At 34.1% G+C, this 17,391-nt stretch overlaps 1 protein-coding gene across 16 annotated transcripts; it reads left to right on the plus strand.

Moving 5' to 3' along the window:
* Positions 1 to 2,221: 2,221 nt before the first annotated feature.
* On the plus strand, positions 2,222 to 15,021 carry LOC18436127 (protein INVOLVED IN DE NOVO 2). Of its 16 annotated transcripts, XM_088874813.1 has the most exons (11): positions 2,333 to 2,406; positions 2,548 to 2,604; positions 2,978 to 3,055; positions 4,311 to 4,432; positions 4,692 to 4,744; positions 4,877 to 5,800; positions 9,098 to 9,279; positions 9,792 to 9,881; positions 9,992 to 10,279; positions 10,530 to 10,742; positions 14,495 to 15,021. In XM_088874813.1, the coding sequence occupies exons 6-11, from the start codon at positions 4,885 to 4,887 to the stop codon at positions 14,720 to 14,722; spliced, it is 1,917 nt and encodes a 638-aa protein (XP_088730939.1). In that variant the 5' UTR covers positions 2,333 to 2,406; positions 2,548 to 2,604; positions 2,978 to 3,055; positions 4,311 to 4,432; positions 4,692 to 4,744; positions 4,877 to 4,884; the 3' UTR covers positions 14,723 to 15,021. The 16 variants fall into 16 exon arrangements, with proteins under 16 accessions (XP_088730942.1, XP_088730943.1, XP_088730937.1 ...); XM_088874816.1 differs by lacking the exon at positions 2,548 to 2,604 and having other exon boundaries at positions 2,222 to 2,355; XM_088874817.1 differs by lacking the exons at positions 2,333 to 2,406; positions 2,548 to 2,604 and adding an exon at positions 2,222 to 2,308.
* Positions 15,022 to 17,391: the final 2,370 nt, after the last annotated feature.

Raw genomic sequence — 17,391 nt, forward strand, 5'->3', positions numbered from 1 at the left:
CCAAATGAATGTCATTTAGAAAGATAAAGAATTTGTAATAGATAAGGAAGGTCTTAAAAGAGACTTTAACTCTGATCAAAATAAAGAATTAAGAGAATGGTTTATGAACGAATTTAATGACAAACTAAGGATAAATTCCATGAAAAATATTATGATTTATGTTAAAAAATAAATTTAATGTTCGTTTCTTTAAATGGTGTGAATGGTAATGCAAAAAGTATAAAATTATATTTTCGGACTTGTCTAAAAAAGAAAAGGAACTAAATATGGCTGAAAATGCTTTTCAACTAAAGAAGGAAAAATTATTCAGTCTATACATCCAACTAAAGCTGCTGTGGATATAAAAGGAGTAACAGAATCTCGTTATAAAACTGAACCATAAGGTTAGACTCACTTGTTAATATTGAAAGTACAAACCATCTTATCGACTAGAGTAATTATACTAACCTATATTTACAATCCTTAGGTAAATAGGCAACAAAGATTGAAAACGTCCTTAATAAGGAGATTGCTAAGGAAGAAAAGGCAAAAGAACTAGTAATGTTCAAACCTCCACTAGCATAAACAAAGACACATTTAATATGCATCCGGACAAGAAACAAAGTAATGAATTTATAGATGAGCTGGTTAGTAGGTTAGCTAAGATGGACCTTTCAAAAGACCCAACAACTTTTGGAAAAAATAAAGGCCAAGTTAATACTCTCCAAGATGATGGTAATAGTTATTCGGAAGAAGAATCAAACCAGTTAAATGCATGATTTCGGGATAAAATAAGATTTTTTATGGGAGAAAGACAATCCCGATAGCTCTTACAAAGATGTATTATACTAGACCAACCCCAGTAAACCTTCAGATTGAAGAAGATTATATAGATAAACTAGCCCAATATGATGATATATCTATTATAGAATAGAATGTAGACGGAATGTCTGCATATCATGTAATCAACCTGATGAAGCATATAATAATGTGGGCTACAGCTTCAAAACAAAAAGGCAATAAAAACTCTGATATTGCCAAAGTTATAGTATGTCGTTTTACAGCTCAATTAAGAGGTTGGTGGGACTTTTATTTAGAAGACAATGATAAAAACTAGATTATAGGAGCTAAGAAAAAATATAGTATATGGATAAAAACAAGCTCAGGGTTTAAACAGGAAGCCCCAATAGAAGAGGAATATGCGGTTAATACTTTAATATATACTATTACCCTACATTTTGTAGGAAGCACCACATTGCAGATGGACAGATCCAATTAATTACTTACAAATCTAAGGTTGAGGTGATATTTTAATCTGATTTAGTTGTCTTAGAAACAACATTTACGTCCTTCTTTTCGTCCAAGGGGCCTTCTTCCTTGAGAACTTCTTGATGTTGTTCTAGTTCCTTAGTGACAATTCTCTGTCCTTGGCTTTCTAAGTAATCATCCATAAGTTTTATGAATGACTTTTCATCTTCATTTTCTTCCTCTTTTTGGGAATGAGTGTTTGTTAATTCAAGTACATTAACCCTGGTATTTAAAGTCGCCAGTTCAGATTTTACTGCATTAATTTTATGTCTTTAAGTTCTTGAATAGTAGGTTGTCTCTGGTTTGGATTTATTATCTTGTATTCTATGTATTATGGTTTTGAAACTATATGCCTCTCGAGAAGGCTTATTTAAAGTTTTGATTTCCCTGGTTCGAGGGTTTTCCTTTGCGACATTAATGTATTGGTACAAACTCTTCTTGCTTGCCGATTTTCAATTTTGTCAATCAAAAATAAGATTTTCTTCTTTAGTAATAACATTGACACACCCAATGTGGATGATGTCACAATTGATAGATCTATAAAAACTTGACAATCTTAAAAATTGACGGCCCAAAATGCGCTACAAAATACACTATTTTCAAAACTTGAAATCCATTTTTTTCTCATATCCATGCAACTTGATGTCATTGATTTGAAGATATTTGGGCATCAAAACAACCTATTCTAATAAAATTTTTGAGATAGGTTTAAATTTGATTGTTTAAAGTCTCGGCTCTATATAAACTTTTTCCATATATATATATATATATTTTCTTCTATGGTCCCCCGTTTAAAACCATTTAAAGTTCATAGTTTCGCCTTTTGAAACGTACTATTACTAACGAGTACAATTTCGTCTCCTAGATTCCAACTTGAAGGATTCGAACCCTTGACCTTTCATCGTCTTGTCCAAACTGTCTCATCATCACCTAAACGGAAATGTCTACCACTGAGCAGAGGCAAACGGCTGGCGCACGTGTGTTGGAACATGGATGTTGGAAATTTAGTAACAACAAATAGGCCTGCCTCATCAATGTCCCATTTACTGGTTTCCACTTGTAGCTTAGGTCATACATGCAAAGTTGGGGGTTCTGAGCTGTACAATTTCAGTCAATTTAGTGAGAGGATTAACCCCATTTTTTGAGCAGATATTTCAGGGCTTTTAAAATCTCTTTACACTTCACACTGAATTGAATTTATACGTTTCTTTCTTCAATGATTGGATTTTTGTAGTTTTCTGAATTTTTTTCTCTCTCTAGAGTCTAGAGGACTAGCAGTTCGTGGATTTCCGGTTTCTCTCTCAAGGATTTGCTGAGGTTTTAATGGAGTACTATCCTTCCTCATTTTTCTGTTTAGTTGTTTCCTAGTAATCAGCTGATAAGTTCAGGTCTCTTTTTCTTTTGTTGAGCAGAATAAGCTGAAAAATCAAGGTTTCATCAGTATTCTCTCTCTCTCTCTCTCATCTCCATTGGTTTCAAGAAACATCCCCTTGTTTTTCACAAAATTTGTACATTTTGTCGGTTTCTTGAGTCCATTCTGCCTCCATTTTTAAGTAATCATTCTCTCTCTAGATGATTACAATTTTTAGCTCTGATGTTGAGCATTTTGGTTTAACCTAGTTCGGGATTTTTTTGATGTTATATTGGTCTTTGATTTTGGGTTTCTAATGGTTTTGCCTTTGGTTTTCAGGAAGAAAGGGAGCTTTCTCTGTAATTCTTTGGCCTGCACAACCTGAGTTTTGCTTGCTCAGGTTGCTATTCATAATAGGTCTGTACTTGGAACCTGCTCCTCATTTCGGTGTATTATCTCTGTGTGAAGTGTGTTTAGGTTTATTTTTTGCAATACACTGATGGAGCTTATGTTTAGGGGTTTTATTGATTCAATGAATTTTGAGCTACTTTTTCGCATGGGCCCATGCATTTTGATCGCTCTCTCTAAATCCGAACAGTATTTGGTTTCCATTTGAGATAAAATGAGAAAGAGCATGACATTTATACATAGTGAAAGCAGGATGCAGCTGTTAATAAATTGATAATATCTGAGTACTGCATGTCAGGAGAGAGAGAGAGAGAGAGAGAGAGAGAGAGAGAGAGAGAGAGAGGTTAGACTGTTCTGGGGTTGACTATGCCCGGGAAAACATCATTATTAGGGAATTTGGTAACTGCCGATTGAAAGGAATCTTGTTCACTTGTTTCTGGTAAGTGGTGTTTGGATTGACAGGAAGTCTGATCTCTAGTTGAAATACATCACATTGTTCGAAAGACAAGAATACTCATGAAAATCTGGTTGTCATGTTCCCATTTATAAGATTTCAGTTTAAATTTGTGTATACGTTTGTTATCATGTATGATTTCCAGTGAGCGAGTCTTTACCTAGGGCAAATTAATTCCTTTGGTGGAGAAGCTAAAGATACCTCTAACACTACCAACTCCTGATATGTGTTCTGATCAACTGTTAAAGTTTCGAATATGTTGGTGGGGTACATTATACTGCAGGTTGTATCTTTTGATAAATTCTTTTTCATGGATTTACGACTCCTTATATGGGATGACTTAATGAATAGATAAAACACCAGTGCATTTATAACTTTAAAAAGGAAAAGATATTGTAGATTTGTTGGTCTGAAGACGTTTATGGGTCTGGTTAGGGTCAAAAGGCAATGCATTGAATAAAATATTTCCCTTCTCTCTTTAGAGCAGTATGATTGCGTGGTCATGCAGTTTTCATATCATTTAGATTCTCCTAGATCTGCATTTCCTCATTTAGAATGTTGAATTAGCAATATCTATTTTGTTTTTGTCCCTTATGTGGGTAATTGTTGTCTTTGTACCAACTGATTCCCTTGCTTGTTTTGCTAAAGTGTGTTCTTACATTTTATTTGGATTCATATATTCTAGGAATTCAATTTCTCTTTTTCCTTCCATGACTTTGTACAAGGGTGTTTTTATTATATATTTTTCATTTGGTCATAATTTTTGGTAAAAGGAAGCAAATAACTGATAGGATTCAGTGAACTTAACAGGGAATGGGACTATTAAATCTCTTGTATCGTATGTGAAAGTTGTTGCTGTTTCTTCATGAGAGAATAACAGAGCTCGCTCTTTTCCGATGTTAATGTTAGAAAGCAGTTTGTTACTTGGTGCTGTATGTACTCTCAAATCCATAATATGTCATTATTTTATACTTTGACTGCTCACTACTTGCGATATACTTTGTTCGCTAACCATACTATACCATGGATTTGCTCACTACTTAGTCTATACTTTGACTGCTCAGAGCTCACTACTTGCAGTAGGCTTCGTACATTAACCATGCCCTTGATTTGCTTAAATCACTTCTTCTCTAGAGCCTGTTACATCCCGAAATATTTATAGTGCTGATGCTTGAGGAATATTTTCTGCAGTTCACAGGGGCAGTTGATTCATAAGTGAGCTTAGAAGGCCTTTCTATAATCAGGTGGTGTTACTTAGAGTATTATTAACCGTAAACATTCAAAGAAAAAATTCAAGTTGTGCTTGATACACAATTGAAATTGTTGTCACTGGAGATTATAAAGTACTCTCTCTGTGTTGTGATTTCTTTTGGTAGGGTGGAAAATGTCATCCTGTTCTGGTGAAGACTCAGAAATAAGTGAATCGGAAATAGACTCCTGTGAGGTCGACATTTATGAAGAACTGACATCAGGAAAACACTTTCTGAGAAACTCTAATGGCACCTTTAGATGCCCTTTCTGTATAGGGAAAAAGAAGCAAGCTTATGCCTACAAGGACCTACTTCAACATGCCTCTGGTGTGGGTTCCTCATCTAGTAGAAAGACACAAGAAAAGGGGAAGCACCGAGCCTTGGCCAAGTTTTTGAAGGCAGAAGTGGCTGATGATCCTGAGCCTTCGAATGGGTCAAAAGAAATACAAAAGCCTTTAAGTAAATCAGCATCTGATGACATTTTTGTTTACCCTTGGATGGGTATAATTGTTAACATAGAGACTGGGTATGACCAGAAGTCAAGCAAATATGTTGGTCTTGGTGCCAATCAATTGAAGGCACAGTTTGAGAGGTTCCAACCAGTAAAAGTTCATCCTATATGGAATTATCAGGGTCACTTAGGGATAGCCATTGTGGATTTCCATAAGGACTGGACCGGACACCACAATGCCATGTCTTTCGAGAAATATTTTGCTGAAATACAATGTGGAAAGAAACAATGGCTTGAACAAAAAAAGAATGGAAAAAATTGCAAAAAGATTTTTTATGGTTGGGTGGCCCGTGTTGATGACTATGAAGCTGATGATTATATCGGTAAACACCTCCGTGATAATGGGGACTTGAAAACTGTTGCTGAACTTGCTAATGAACATAAGCAGAGAGAAAACACATTGGTTGAAGATCTCAAGAATGAGATACTTTTAAAGAGCAGATCATTAGAGTCACATGAGGAAAAACTGAAGGAAATGGAGTACATAAAGCAAGAGATGGACAGAAAACTAGCTCTGCAAGATGAAGCTCATAGGGATGGTATTTGGCTTCTGAACCTGAATGTTTATTTCTTTATAAGCATAACTGTTCTTCCTGAATTGTGGTTCTTTCCATTTTTGGAATCAAATGGCTTTCTATTATGTTTTGTACTATTTTCAGAACCCTGCTTTGATCTTGCAAGCTTAGTAACTAACTAGTTCGTAGAATGAATCACATGAAAATCACATTGGTTTTACTATTATAGTTTAGGAATGTGTTACACATAACTGTAGCAGTAGATCATGATTTTATTAACAAGGGGCTGAATATCACATGCTATATTAACTAAAACTCATGTTCTAACAGGATTTGTTTTGGCGATGTGAATTAGCTAAGTGAAATTCTTGATGCAAATTGTTTCAAAAAGAAACTCAATGCAAAAAAAGAAGCAAAAATTTGCCTTCACTCATTAATATATGAAATGCAAAAGTTCCAATAGTGGTGATGAAAATCTCATTTCTTTTGGATATTCTACTATTTATAGATCTTCACTATTGGGGAATTGATGTAGATATGTCTATTTATTTATTTCTCTTTCCGAGGGTATTTGATGCCTTTATTCGAGGTGATTGTCTTGTCAATTGTTCCTTATTTGCCAAAGGGTATGCAGAATATTTTATGTGGACCCATTTCTATATTGTAGTTTATTCTCACATTGATCAATGTGATACTATGTTGGTGTTTAATCTAGCAGTAATCAATGCCAATCGTTCTTATTTCGATGCAATGTTATTCTTGGCATGTTATAAACTTATGATTGTAGTTTCTTGAGAGGCAAGGGCCAAAGAGTTTTGATGCAAATTGATGCAGGGAGAAATAAACCAGAATAATAACAATAAAAAAAGAAAGGCTGAGAGAATATACCCTCTCTCAAAGTCTGCAAGGGAATCCACCCCAAAATAATCTCTTCACGAGACCAAATTTTATTAATTCATTCGCTACCTTTACAATGAGGGGAGATATCCCTTTAAATAGACTAAAAAAATTAAGTAAGATAATAAACAATGGACTTCCCTATTTTATCTCTCCCCCTATTTTTCTCTCTCTTAACCTTGCCACGTTTTATCCAAAACCTTCTCCTTCAATAGATAGCCACGTTTTACCCATAGCCTACCTGCTTCAATAGATAGCCACTTTGCCAAAAGATAAACCCTCTAAATTTAACCTTATCTTATTTACATTCCTAACTAATCAACCAATTGATGAATATCAATTCACGCACAAAGCATACCCACCTAATTATCCCTGCGCACCTCCTATTCTTGATTTAAAAGATAAACTCAAAAAAAACTAATAATAATATTATTTTTTTTCTCTTCATCATTCTCCCGAGGTTGGGAGAAGCTCGACCTTGAGTTTCAAGCCAATTACCATTTGCTAATTGGTGATGTAATCCCTCCATGCACCTCGACACATTTTCTTCAAGTTCTTCAATACTAATGTAATACTCTTTGCCTGCGACTGTGTTCCATGAGTAATGGTTGAATACGAGCTTGGGCTGATTATGATTATTTCTAACTAAGAATGGGTCCATCTCCAAAGAAGCACCATTTGCAATCGATGAGCACCCTTGACCATGAAAGTTTGGGAGATCGATTTTAATACTAAAATCTCGTGATCACTCTATAAGATGCAGATCTGGCCTGTAAATTTTTTCGTTATGCTCGAAATCTACACCCTGGGTTCGTCGTGGAATTACTGGTGCAAGATGACTGTGGCTGTGAGCACCTTCTTCATGATGAAGATTGTTCTCCAACCGCTGCAACCTTTAATCCAACCGTTGCATCCCCCGGTTCATCTCACGTAATTCAGTTCGAAAATCCTCTACGGCTTTAGTCAAATTTTCTATAGCTTGTATCCAACAATCTTCCATAGCAATAGCAGGATTAACTTGCAAAACAAACCGGATAGCTCTGGATCTAATTTTGCGTCTGGATCTAACTTGCTCTCTGGATGTGACTTGCTCTGATACCAATTGATGCAGGGGGAAATAAACCAGAATAATAACAATAAAAAAAGAAAGGTTGAGAGAATATACCCTCTCTCAAGGTCTGTAAGGGAATCCACTCCAAAATAATCTCTTCACGAGACCAAATTTTATTAACTCATTCACCACCTTTACAATGAAGGGAGATATCCCTTTAAATAGACCAAAAAAATTAAGAAAGACGATAAACAATGGACTTTCCTATTTTATCTCTCCCCTTATTTTTCTCTCTCTTAACCTAGCCACGTTTTATCCAAAGCCTATTTTATTTCTCCCCCTATTTTTCTCTCTCTTAACCTAGCCATGTTTTATCTAAAGCCTTCCCCTTCAATAGATAGCCACGTTTTACCCGTAGCCTACCCTCTTCAATAGATAGCCACGTTGCCAAAAGATAAACCCCCTAAATTTAACCTTATCCTATTTACATTCCTAACTAACCAACCAATTGATGAATAGCAATTCACACACAAAATATACCCACCTAATTATCCTTGTGCACCTCCTATTCTTGAGTTAAAAGATAAACTCAAAAAAACTAATAATAATAAATTTTTTTTTTTATCTCTGCATCAAGTTTTTGCTCTTAGCCTCAAAGAATGAGTTTTAGAAATAGCTCCTTTGAATTGTTTTTGGAAAAACTGAAAATAAGAAGAAATACTTGGATAGGAGAAATAGTTCGGAAGGCATACGATAAGGCTATTTACGTTCAATACAAAAAGTCCACAATCACCCTAGCTGTCAGCTATGAAATTGGACAGCTTGGGGCGTACCATTCACTGCGCTTGAAGTCGGAGAAAATTTTGCTCCGGACTTCATGCTGAGAATGACATTCCTCAGCTGTCCAATTTTACATTGATGGCATGGGGTATTTGTGACCTTTGTGCATGCCTGGTAATGGGCTCATCATATATAATCCCAAAAAAGTAAAACAGTTAAAATTTGGAACCATGGAGGAACAGTAGACTACAATTGTTACAAAGTATTTTAGCTGGGTTATAGATAACTTTTCTTGTATTCTAACTGCACAAAACCAGGGACCTATTAGGATGTATGAATGATAACAAGGTATATTATCTTTTAAGCTTCTATTTAGGTATCATGTCATTTTACTAGCTCTAATAAATAGACTTTGAAATTACGCCCTTTTTTTGTCCTGAATCTCCTGATGTTTATTATGGAGCCTGTTAAAGGCCATACCGACCATTATAATAACCTGACTACATTTTTTCTTATAGTTTATTCTATGTTTGCAAAATGCTTTTCATATTCCAATGTTCATAGCATGTAGTCTAACTTGTAACTTTCACTAGAGCTGCGAAAGGAAAGACAGAACCAAGCTAATATTTGGTCACGACTAATGGCGGAAAGAAACAGACATGAAGCCACTTTGGCTTTGGAGAGAGATGAATTAGAAAGAAGGCATAAAGAGTTGGAAAAATGGGAAGCCCGGAATGATGCTGAGAAGAAGAAGCTTGAAGAAGAGAAGAGAAAAGTAAGTTATTGACAATGGATCAGATTTCTTTTGTGGATGAAAGCACTAGAAACCTTGGGGTGTAAATACAGTGATAATCTCTTATTTCTGACATTACCGAGCATTGATTTTACTGCACTTCTTTCGAATATTGGAGGCTTAAAATGTAAGATTTAGCTAATATTGTTGAACTGGATGGTTTTTCTCCAATGCTAGCTGGAATTGAAACTTTTAAAACACTATTGAGATTCACTTATTGCCAGAAGATTATGCTGCAGAATTCTTCAACTGAATGAATCAATGATCCATAACAAATGTCGTAGTTAACCAAAATATAAACAACCATAAGAATAATCAAGCAAGATTATGATGTCTGTCATATGGCTCTATTTAGACTCTTTTTTTTGTCTTTTACTGTATGTTACTTCACACTATGGATTGATAACCTTTTAATCATGGTGGTTCAGAAAAAATGATTTTTTAACAATATCAAATATCTGAAAAGTAACTGTTTCTGTTGTGTATATTTGCAGAATGCTCTAAAAAATAGTTCTCTTCAAAAAGCTAGTCTGGAACAAAAGATAGTTGATGAAAAGGTGAAGGAACTAATGGAGCATCACAAGGTTTGTCACATGGGATTATGCATTCAGTTTCCTTTGCTATTTAGATAATGTTCTTCACACATGTAGATGTGTGTTGATCTATTGCATTTTGTACTCCCTAAATTGTACAGATCGAACAAGAGAGGTTGGCGAATGTAGTTAGGAAACAACAAAAGGAATTGAATGAAAAACAGAGAGTGGAAGTTGAGATTCAAAAGTTGAAAGGAGAGTTAGTGATGATGAAACATCTGCAAGGAGATGATAACACCGATATTGATGAGAAAATAAAGGCAGTTGTTGAGGAACTTCAGGAGAAAGAAAATGAAATGCAATGCTTGGAAGACCTAAACAGTGCTCTTTTAAGCAAGGAGCGAGAAACAAATGATGAGCTGCAAGCTGCTCGTAAAGAAGCAATCGAGGTACGAGCCTCCTTTTATATCTAGTATGTATTGTCCTGCAAATCTTGTATAACTTCTGCTAAAATTCCAGGTTATGCAAGGGATTGTTATGCCTCTTGTGATGCAATGAATTGGTCATAAAACCTGTTTTTATTCATGATTCTTATGGAGATATAGTGATGATTTATGAAATTCCATTAGCAATGAAGGTTTTCTTGAATATTTAAAAAAAAAATGAAGGCTATCTTGAATCTGACACATAGCCTTGCAGTTTTTTAAAGACCAGCCCAATACTCGTGCGCATATTGGCGCAAAAAGAATGGGGGCTCTTGATGACCAGCCATTTAAAGATGCAGTTAAAGCAAAGCTTCAAGGTGGAGATTGGGAAATTAAGGCATCAGAGTTATGTTCCTTGTGGGAGGACCATACCAGAGATCCCGCTTGGCATCCTTACATGACTATTTTCATTGAAGGCAAGAATCAGGTATATATCTGAAATTCTGAATTTTATGGATGGTCTTCACAGGCCATGACACTTAATACATTATTGTGCCGTATATGGTGGCACTTTCCGTTTTATTTGCCTGTTCACCACTAGATTTTTTTTCTCACATCCATGCTCTCCTATTCCCCAAAGAAATTGTGCATGATGGATGCATGTATTCATGCTTATATTCAGGCATGCCAGTGGATGGGCATGTCATCATTGTTTCCCTCTTTATTCTTGCTTCTCTATTTGCGTATGCTCTCTCTCTCTCTCAACCTTTGTTTGCCACCTCACGTAAACTCTTTCCAAATATATACTCTTTCCATATGTGTGTGTGTCTATATATATATATATATATATATATATAAGGTAAACTTTACAACAGCTGGTCAGCTACAATGAATAGTATATAGGTGGAATAGGAGCCGTTAGATCTTCATCATACGGTTCAGAATGTATTCAAATATTGAAATATGATGGCCATCTCGTGGCCATTTTGTTTGATCCAAAATTTGAAATATACACTCTTTTCATTCTAATGAAGAATCACAAAAAAAGAAAATTTGAAAACACAACTTAGAAAGTATTTTTTTAGTCCAATTAACATAGGCCGTTCATTTTGGTGAGATGCTTAGATCTAGGCCTTAGAAGGATTTTTTCATTTCCAATTTTTTTTTATGGCTTTATTATCATTAGATGAACAATGTTAAAAAAGAAAAAAATGATTTTGAGTTTATAAAGGCTAAGATCTTGAAATTCACAAAATGAGTCGTTTTTGGAAGGAACTCATTTTGACCATAACTAGGGTGGAAATTGAATTTTTTTTTTTGGGGGCAATTGATTATTGAGATGAAGAGAGTGTGTGCAAAATTTAAGGTCATACAAATACCACAAACATGGTTTCCTATGTATGGAAAGAGTTTATGTAAGGTGGCAAACTAAGGTTGTAGTAAGCTGCAACGTCCATTTTAATTGAACGGAGGTGAACAAAGCAACCTTACTTACTAGTAAGGTTGTCGCCTAATATAAATCATACTATATATATATATATAGAGAGAGAGAGAGAGAGAGAGAGAGGAAAGAGCTAACAGTAGCTGGCCAGCTATAATGAATAGAGTAATATCAGAATGCATATCATTGTTTTAATTTTAATTATTTTTCTATAAATCGGATCATAATGAAAATTTAGACATGTGTACTAAAACATAGGGCGTATATATAAAAAATATTTTCCAAAATATAAAATGACCAAAATACCCCTGAAAAATGACGGGTATTTTGGTCATTTTAAATTATTAAAAAATATTTTTTTTATATTTTTATATGGTGCACAATAGTATTAGGTATATATACCCAAAATTTCATATTAATCATATTTATATAAAAAAAATTTATAATTCAAATAGTGTTGTGCATTCTGAACCGCATGATAAAGATCTATATATATGGGTAAATCTTACAACAGCTTGTCAGCTATAATGAATAGTATATAGGTGGAAAGGGAGCTGTTAGATCTTCATCATGCGGTTCGGAATGCACATCACTATTTGAATTTTAAATTTTTTTTATATAAATCTGATTAATCTGAAATTTTGGGTGTATATACCTAATACTATTGCGCACCATATAAAAATATAAAAAAAAAAATTTTAATAATTTAAAATGACCAAAATACCCATCATTTTTCAGGGGTATTTTGGTCATTTTATATTTTGGAAAATATTTTTTATATGTACGCCCTATTTTTTAGTACACATGTCTAAATTTTCATTATGATCTGATTTATAGAAAAATAATTAAAATTAAAACAGTGATATGCATTCTGAACTGCATGATGAAGATCTGACGGCTCCCATTCCACCTATATTACTCTATTCATTATAGCTGGCCAGCTACTGTTAGCTTTCTCCTCTCTCTCTCTCTCTCTCTCTCTCTCTCTCTCTCTCTCTCTCTCTCTCTATATATATATATATATATATATATATATATAGAAAAAGCTGGGGTTAGCCCACTAGCTCAGATGAACATATAAGCGCAACTGCCCAGATTGAATCTGAGCCGATTTTACGATCATGGATGTCCGGTAATGTTTGAATTTTATTTAGTTTTCTACAAATCCAAATCACTTGAAATTTTAGGCATGTATCATAAAAAATAGGTGAATCTTCGAAAAATATTAAAATATTTTACATAAAATAAATTGATCAAAATATCTCAAAAAAGTTTTGGGGGGTATTTTGGTCAATTTTTTTTTCGTGAATAATTTTTTTATATTTTTATTAGGTGCTCTTTGATGAGAAGAACACACACCTAAAATTTTAAGTGATTTGGATTTGTAGAAAAATAAAATAAAATTCAAGGACTACCGAACATTCGTGATCGTCAGATCGGGCCAGATTCAATCTGGGCCGTTGCGCTCATATGTTCATATGAGCTAGTGGACTAACCCAGCTTTTTCCTTTACATATAGAGAAAAGATCTTGACAGCCCACGGGTTGACAACTACTGTGTCAGCCAATAGCCCAGATTGAATCTGGGCCCAATCCAATGATCACAACTTCATTTCGTATTTGAATTTTCATTTTTTTTATACATATCCAAATCACTTGAAATTTTGAGTGTGTATTCTTAAAAAATAGTAGAATCTAAAAAATAATAATTTGTAAAATATAAATTAACCAAAATACCCCCAAAACATTTCGGGGGTATTTTGGTTAATTTATTTTGTAAATTATTTTTTTATATTTTTATTAGATGCGCCTTGATGAGTAGAATGTACACTTAAATTTTCAAGTGATTTGGATTTGTAGAAAAAAAAAATTTAAAATTAAAATACGAAATAAGATTGTGACTGTCAGATCGGCCTAGCTAGTGGCTGACACTGCAGCAGTCAGCCCGTAGGCTGACAGCATCCATTCCCATATATATATATATATATATATATATATATATATATATATATATATATATATATATGAGGGGATAGTTTTATACTATGCATCAGCCTTATATTACAAAAGTAATATGCAATAATATCGGAACAAAAGGTTGTTCCGATGCTGAAAAACCCACCAATTGATCATCTCAACCTTGAGATGTAACACATTATCTGGACCATCAGTTTTTAAGTGTTTTCAGATTTGCTTGACTACACCAATTTAGAGCTTTAAATTTCATATATATATATATATATATATATATATATATGTATTTGTGATATGCATGTAAGTTGAACATGAAACGTAATCCATGTGGCTGTGCAACCCCGTGCAATATTGTAAAAAAAAGAAGTCGTCATAAAACATTGCATCTTCAGTGGCAGTACCTCCCAGTTAAGATTTACGCCAATGAATACTAAACCGACTCAAAATTGTGCAGTCCTTTGATTCTTTTAAATGGAATGGTTGATGCTTGGCTATGGTTATTAACCTCAGAAAAATGAGCTAAAAGATGCATTTATTCAACTGAAAATTTGGTATATGCTAAAGTAAATCCCAATCAGAGAAGATATCTGGCTACGATTAAGGAGTTTCCACTCTTAACCCAAACTATCATGTTCTTTATTCCTCCCATGTGAATCTACAATCTTTTCGAGACATGGTATTTTATTGCCTGCCTCGTAGTGCTGAACTTTGCTGTACAAATTCTCATTCATTCCGTATATTTTGACTTCTCTAGCTTCTAGAGATCTTGATGAAAGTTTTTTGTTCACTCCTCTGGTATCCTGGCAAATTCTGGTGATGGTGCAGGAAGTCATTGATGAAAATGATGAAAAGTTGAAAGAATTCAGAGATGAATATGGGGATGAAGCTTTCAAGGCTGTGGAAAGAGCGATGCTAGAACTTAATGAGTATAACCCTAGTGGTAGATATCCAGTGTGGGACCTCTGGAATTTCAAGGAAGGGAGGAGAGCCACCTTGCAAGAGGTGGTCCACCATCTTATTAAGCAGCTGAAGACTCTGAAGCGGAAGAGATAAGGTTTGGCTTTATCTCATTCAACTGTTAACATGTATGAACCTATGATTGTAAGAGTATGGTTCTGAAAACTAAGGACTAAATGGTTCTTTTCAAAACTGAAATCTTCAATCTTCTTGTATCTTTATAATGGCTACATAGATCACTCTGACCCTCTTGTACCAATGGAAATTACTTGTTAATTGGCTTCCTGGTTACTTTTATTCGAGGTTTTAAAGGTTTTATGTCTTATATTCTAACAATCTTGACCGACTGTACCGGTTCTAGTTTTTAAGTATGGAATTTAGTGGAGTTCTCGAAATGCTCATAAATTTTGTGAAATACTCTTTTGTGAAAGTCTTATATAGATTGTCATTTTGCTCTCGGACTGAGCACATATTGAAAATTTGATTCTTAGACTAGATTTAAATAGAATTCGGACAATACTCGAGGGTTTGTAAAATATTTGCACAATACAATATTTTTTCTTGAGTTTGGATGTGCATCATATTTTTGAAGTCTTGGAAAATCGGTGAGATTTGCTTTGACTTTATTTGTTAATCCTGTTAATCTTGTATTTCATGTAGTGTTTTAAGAACCAGCGACCCAGCCGGCTTGGAATCGGTGCGGGACCCGTCCGAATCTAACGATTCACTTGTTCTCACCAGTTGAAATTTTTGGTTTCTATAGAAATTTTCCACGAAAAACCAGCTGGTTCCAATTTGGTTCACGGATATCGCACTTGGCTGGTATTCGTTTCGGTTGGCTGGTAAGAAAAGATTTTCTTTTTGGGGCCTTGCACCCTATCGTCACTGCGTGTCATGTCTTGTCCACACGCCACACATGTAGGCACTTCTAGAGTCTAGACACGTGCGAGACATCAAAGACAGGGCTTTTGAACTCGTTGGAATCGATTCCTCGTGCCATGTTCATGCGGGCAACTCTATGCTAACCAAAAATTAATTACTTGCAGTAAAGTTAGCATTTTCCGATTTACTTCATAAATAAAGCCAATCATTAAGCAATTGAATTTGCATTGGCGTATTTGCACTTGGGTTATGATTTTGTGCGGTGGTACTAGTTGCCTAACTTGTAGCCTATTTATATTGGAAAATTGTTTCATGTGGCGGGGATCGCATTTCTACATTTGCGGCCCCCGAGGTATGAAGCATCCATCTTAACTAACTATAGATATTTAATTTGTTTAAGGAAAATATATGATTTTTCTTAAAGCATTTGGTTGATGCTTAAAATTTTCCATTATTTTGATGAATTTATATCTCTACATGTGAATTCAACGATTTCATATTTGAAGCATCGTAAATGGCTTGAATATCACTAGTTGCCTCATGTTATCTATGCTTTTTAATTAAGGGATTGTATACAATGGGACCATTTACCTTTGACATAAGGAGGTTACAATTGCTTATAAAGTTCTTTTGAATTTTGAAACCTTGCATCAAAGATAAAGATAAATGACCTCATTGTATAATTTTCTTTTAATTAAGCAGGTGTAGTTAAAGGATGAGAATAAAAAATAAATAAAAAAGAAAGGAACTCATACTAGATATGTGGGTAGGTTATAATCAAAAGGAAACTATCCAGAGAAATAGGGTAGGGTTTATGTCCTCCGGGTAGATGGAGTAGATAAATTAAACTCATTTTTCAGGATTTGGAGAAATAATATGGAAGAGAGAGAGTCACACATTCAAAAAGAAGTTTTAGTCTTCTTCATCAAAACTCCTAAAATTTCGAGAAAGCGTTAGGGTTCTATTTTTTTGAGATTCAGATAGGTGCCAAGAGAAAGATAGAGACTCATGGATAGAATTTTTACAAAACATAATGAGTTTCTTTGTTTTAAAACCTTCTTAAAATTTTGAGAAGAGTTTAGGGTTGAGATTTGGATGGATTAGTTAATCCTAATGCAGTGCTTCTATTAGAAACTACTAAGTTTATCCTAAATAAGTTTAAATTTTCTAATATAATTAAATTAGTAAATTTACAAATTTCAAAGAAATGGAGAGGCAATAAAACTTCAGGAGGGTGTAAGAAATATACGAAAAAGTATAAAATAAGATTTGTTTACTTTTGATACAAAGAGGTCATATTCACTTTTAACCATCAAATGTGAAATCAAACGGCTACATCAAATTCCACACAATGCCCGATAAAACTTTTTCAAACTTTATAACTCATTATTTTTATCCAAATTTAAAATCAGAGAGCGAGAGAGAGAGATTGCTTTCTACCTCATCACCTTCTCTTACATGTCAATTATCGATCAAGTTTTTTGCATTGCGTGACAAAATATATATCCATTTAAATAATATGAAGCTTTATAATTTGTTTTTTACTTTTTCATTTTAAAAGTTCAAATAATTCGTTTTTTTAAAATTTTTTTGAAGGGACTAATTTGTAACGTCATCATGACCTTTATGTGTCACGATATATATTTGTTATTCTTTCTTTTTGTTAACAATACGTGTATATATTATAGCTTGAGTTTATTATGCTTCTCTTCTCTTATTTTTCTTAGATTTTATTATATCATGTAGGTTGGATACTTAAATATTTGAGTAAATGGGGTGATCTCTTATCCTCTCTAGGAGCCAGAACTTAAAATAACTACACTCCATTCTTATCCATCCTTTTAATTTTATTATATGGATTTATTTTTTTAAGTTTTCATTAG

This window comes from Amborella trichopoda, chromosome 8, assembly GCF_054954075.1.
Source record: "Amborella trichopoda isolate Santa Cruz 75 chromosome 8, AtrichopodaSantaCruz75HAP2 v2.0, whole genome shotgun sequence".
Classification (NCBI taxonomy): domain Eukaryota; kingdom Viridiplantae; phylum Streptophyta; class Magnoliopsida; order Amborellales; family Amborellaceae; genus Amborella; species Amborella trichopoda.

What these genes read in the sequence shown, in the direction of transcription:
- LOC18436127 (XM_088874816.1), top strand. Translation starts at nt 4,885, where the DNA reads ATGTCATCCTGTTCTGGTGAAGACTCAGAAATAAGTGAATCGGAAATA. An exon ending in CTCGTAAAGAAGCAATCGAG is followed by an intron (nt 10,280 to 10,529) that starts GTACGAGCCTCC and finishes ATAGCCTTGCAG; the next exon opens with TTTTTTAAAGACCAGCCCAA. An exon ending in TCATTGAAGGCAAGAATCAG is followed by an intron (nt 10,743 to 14,494) that starts GTATATATCTGA and finishes GTGATGGTGCAG; the next exon opens with GAAGTCATTGATGAAAATGA.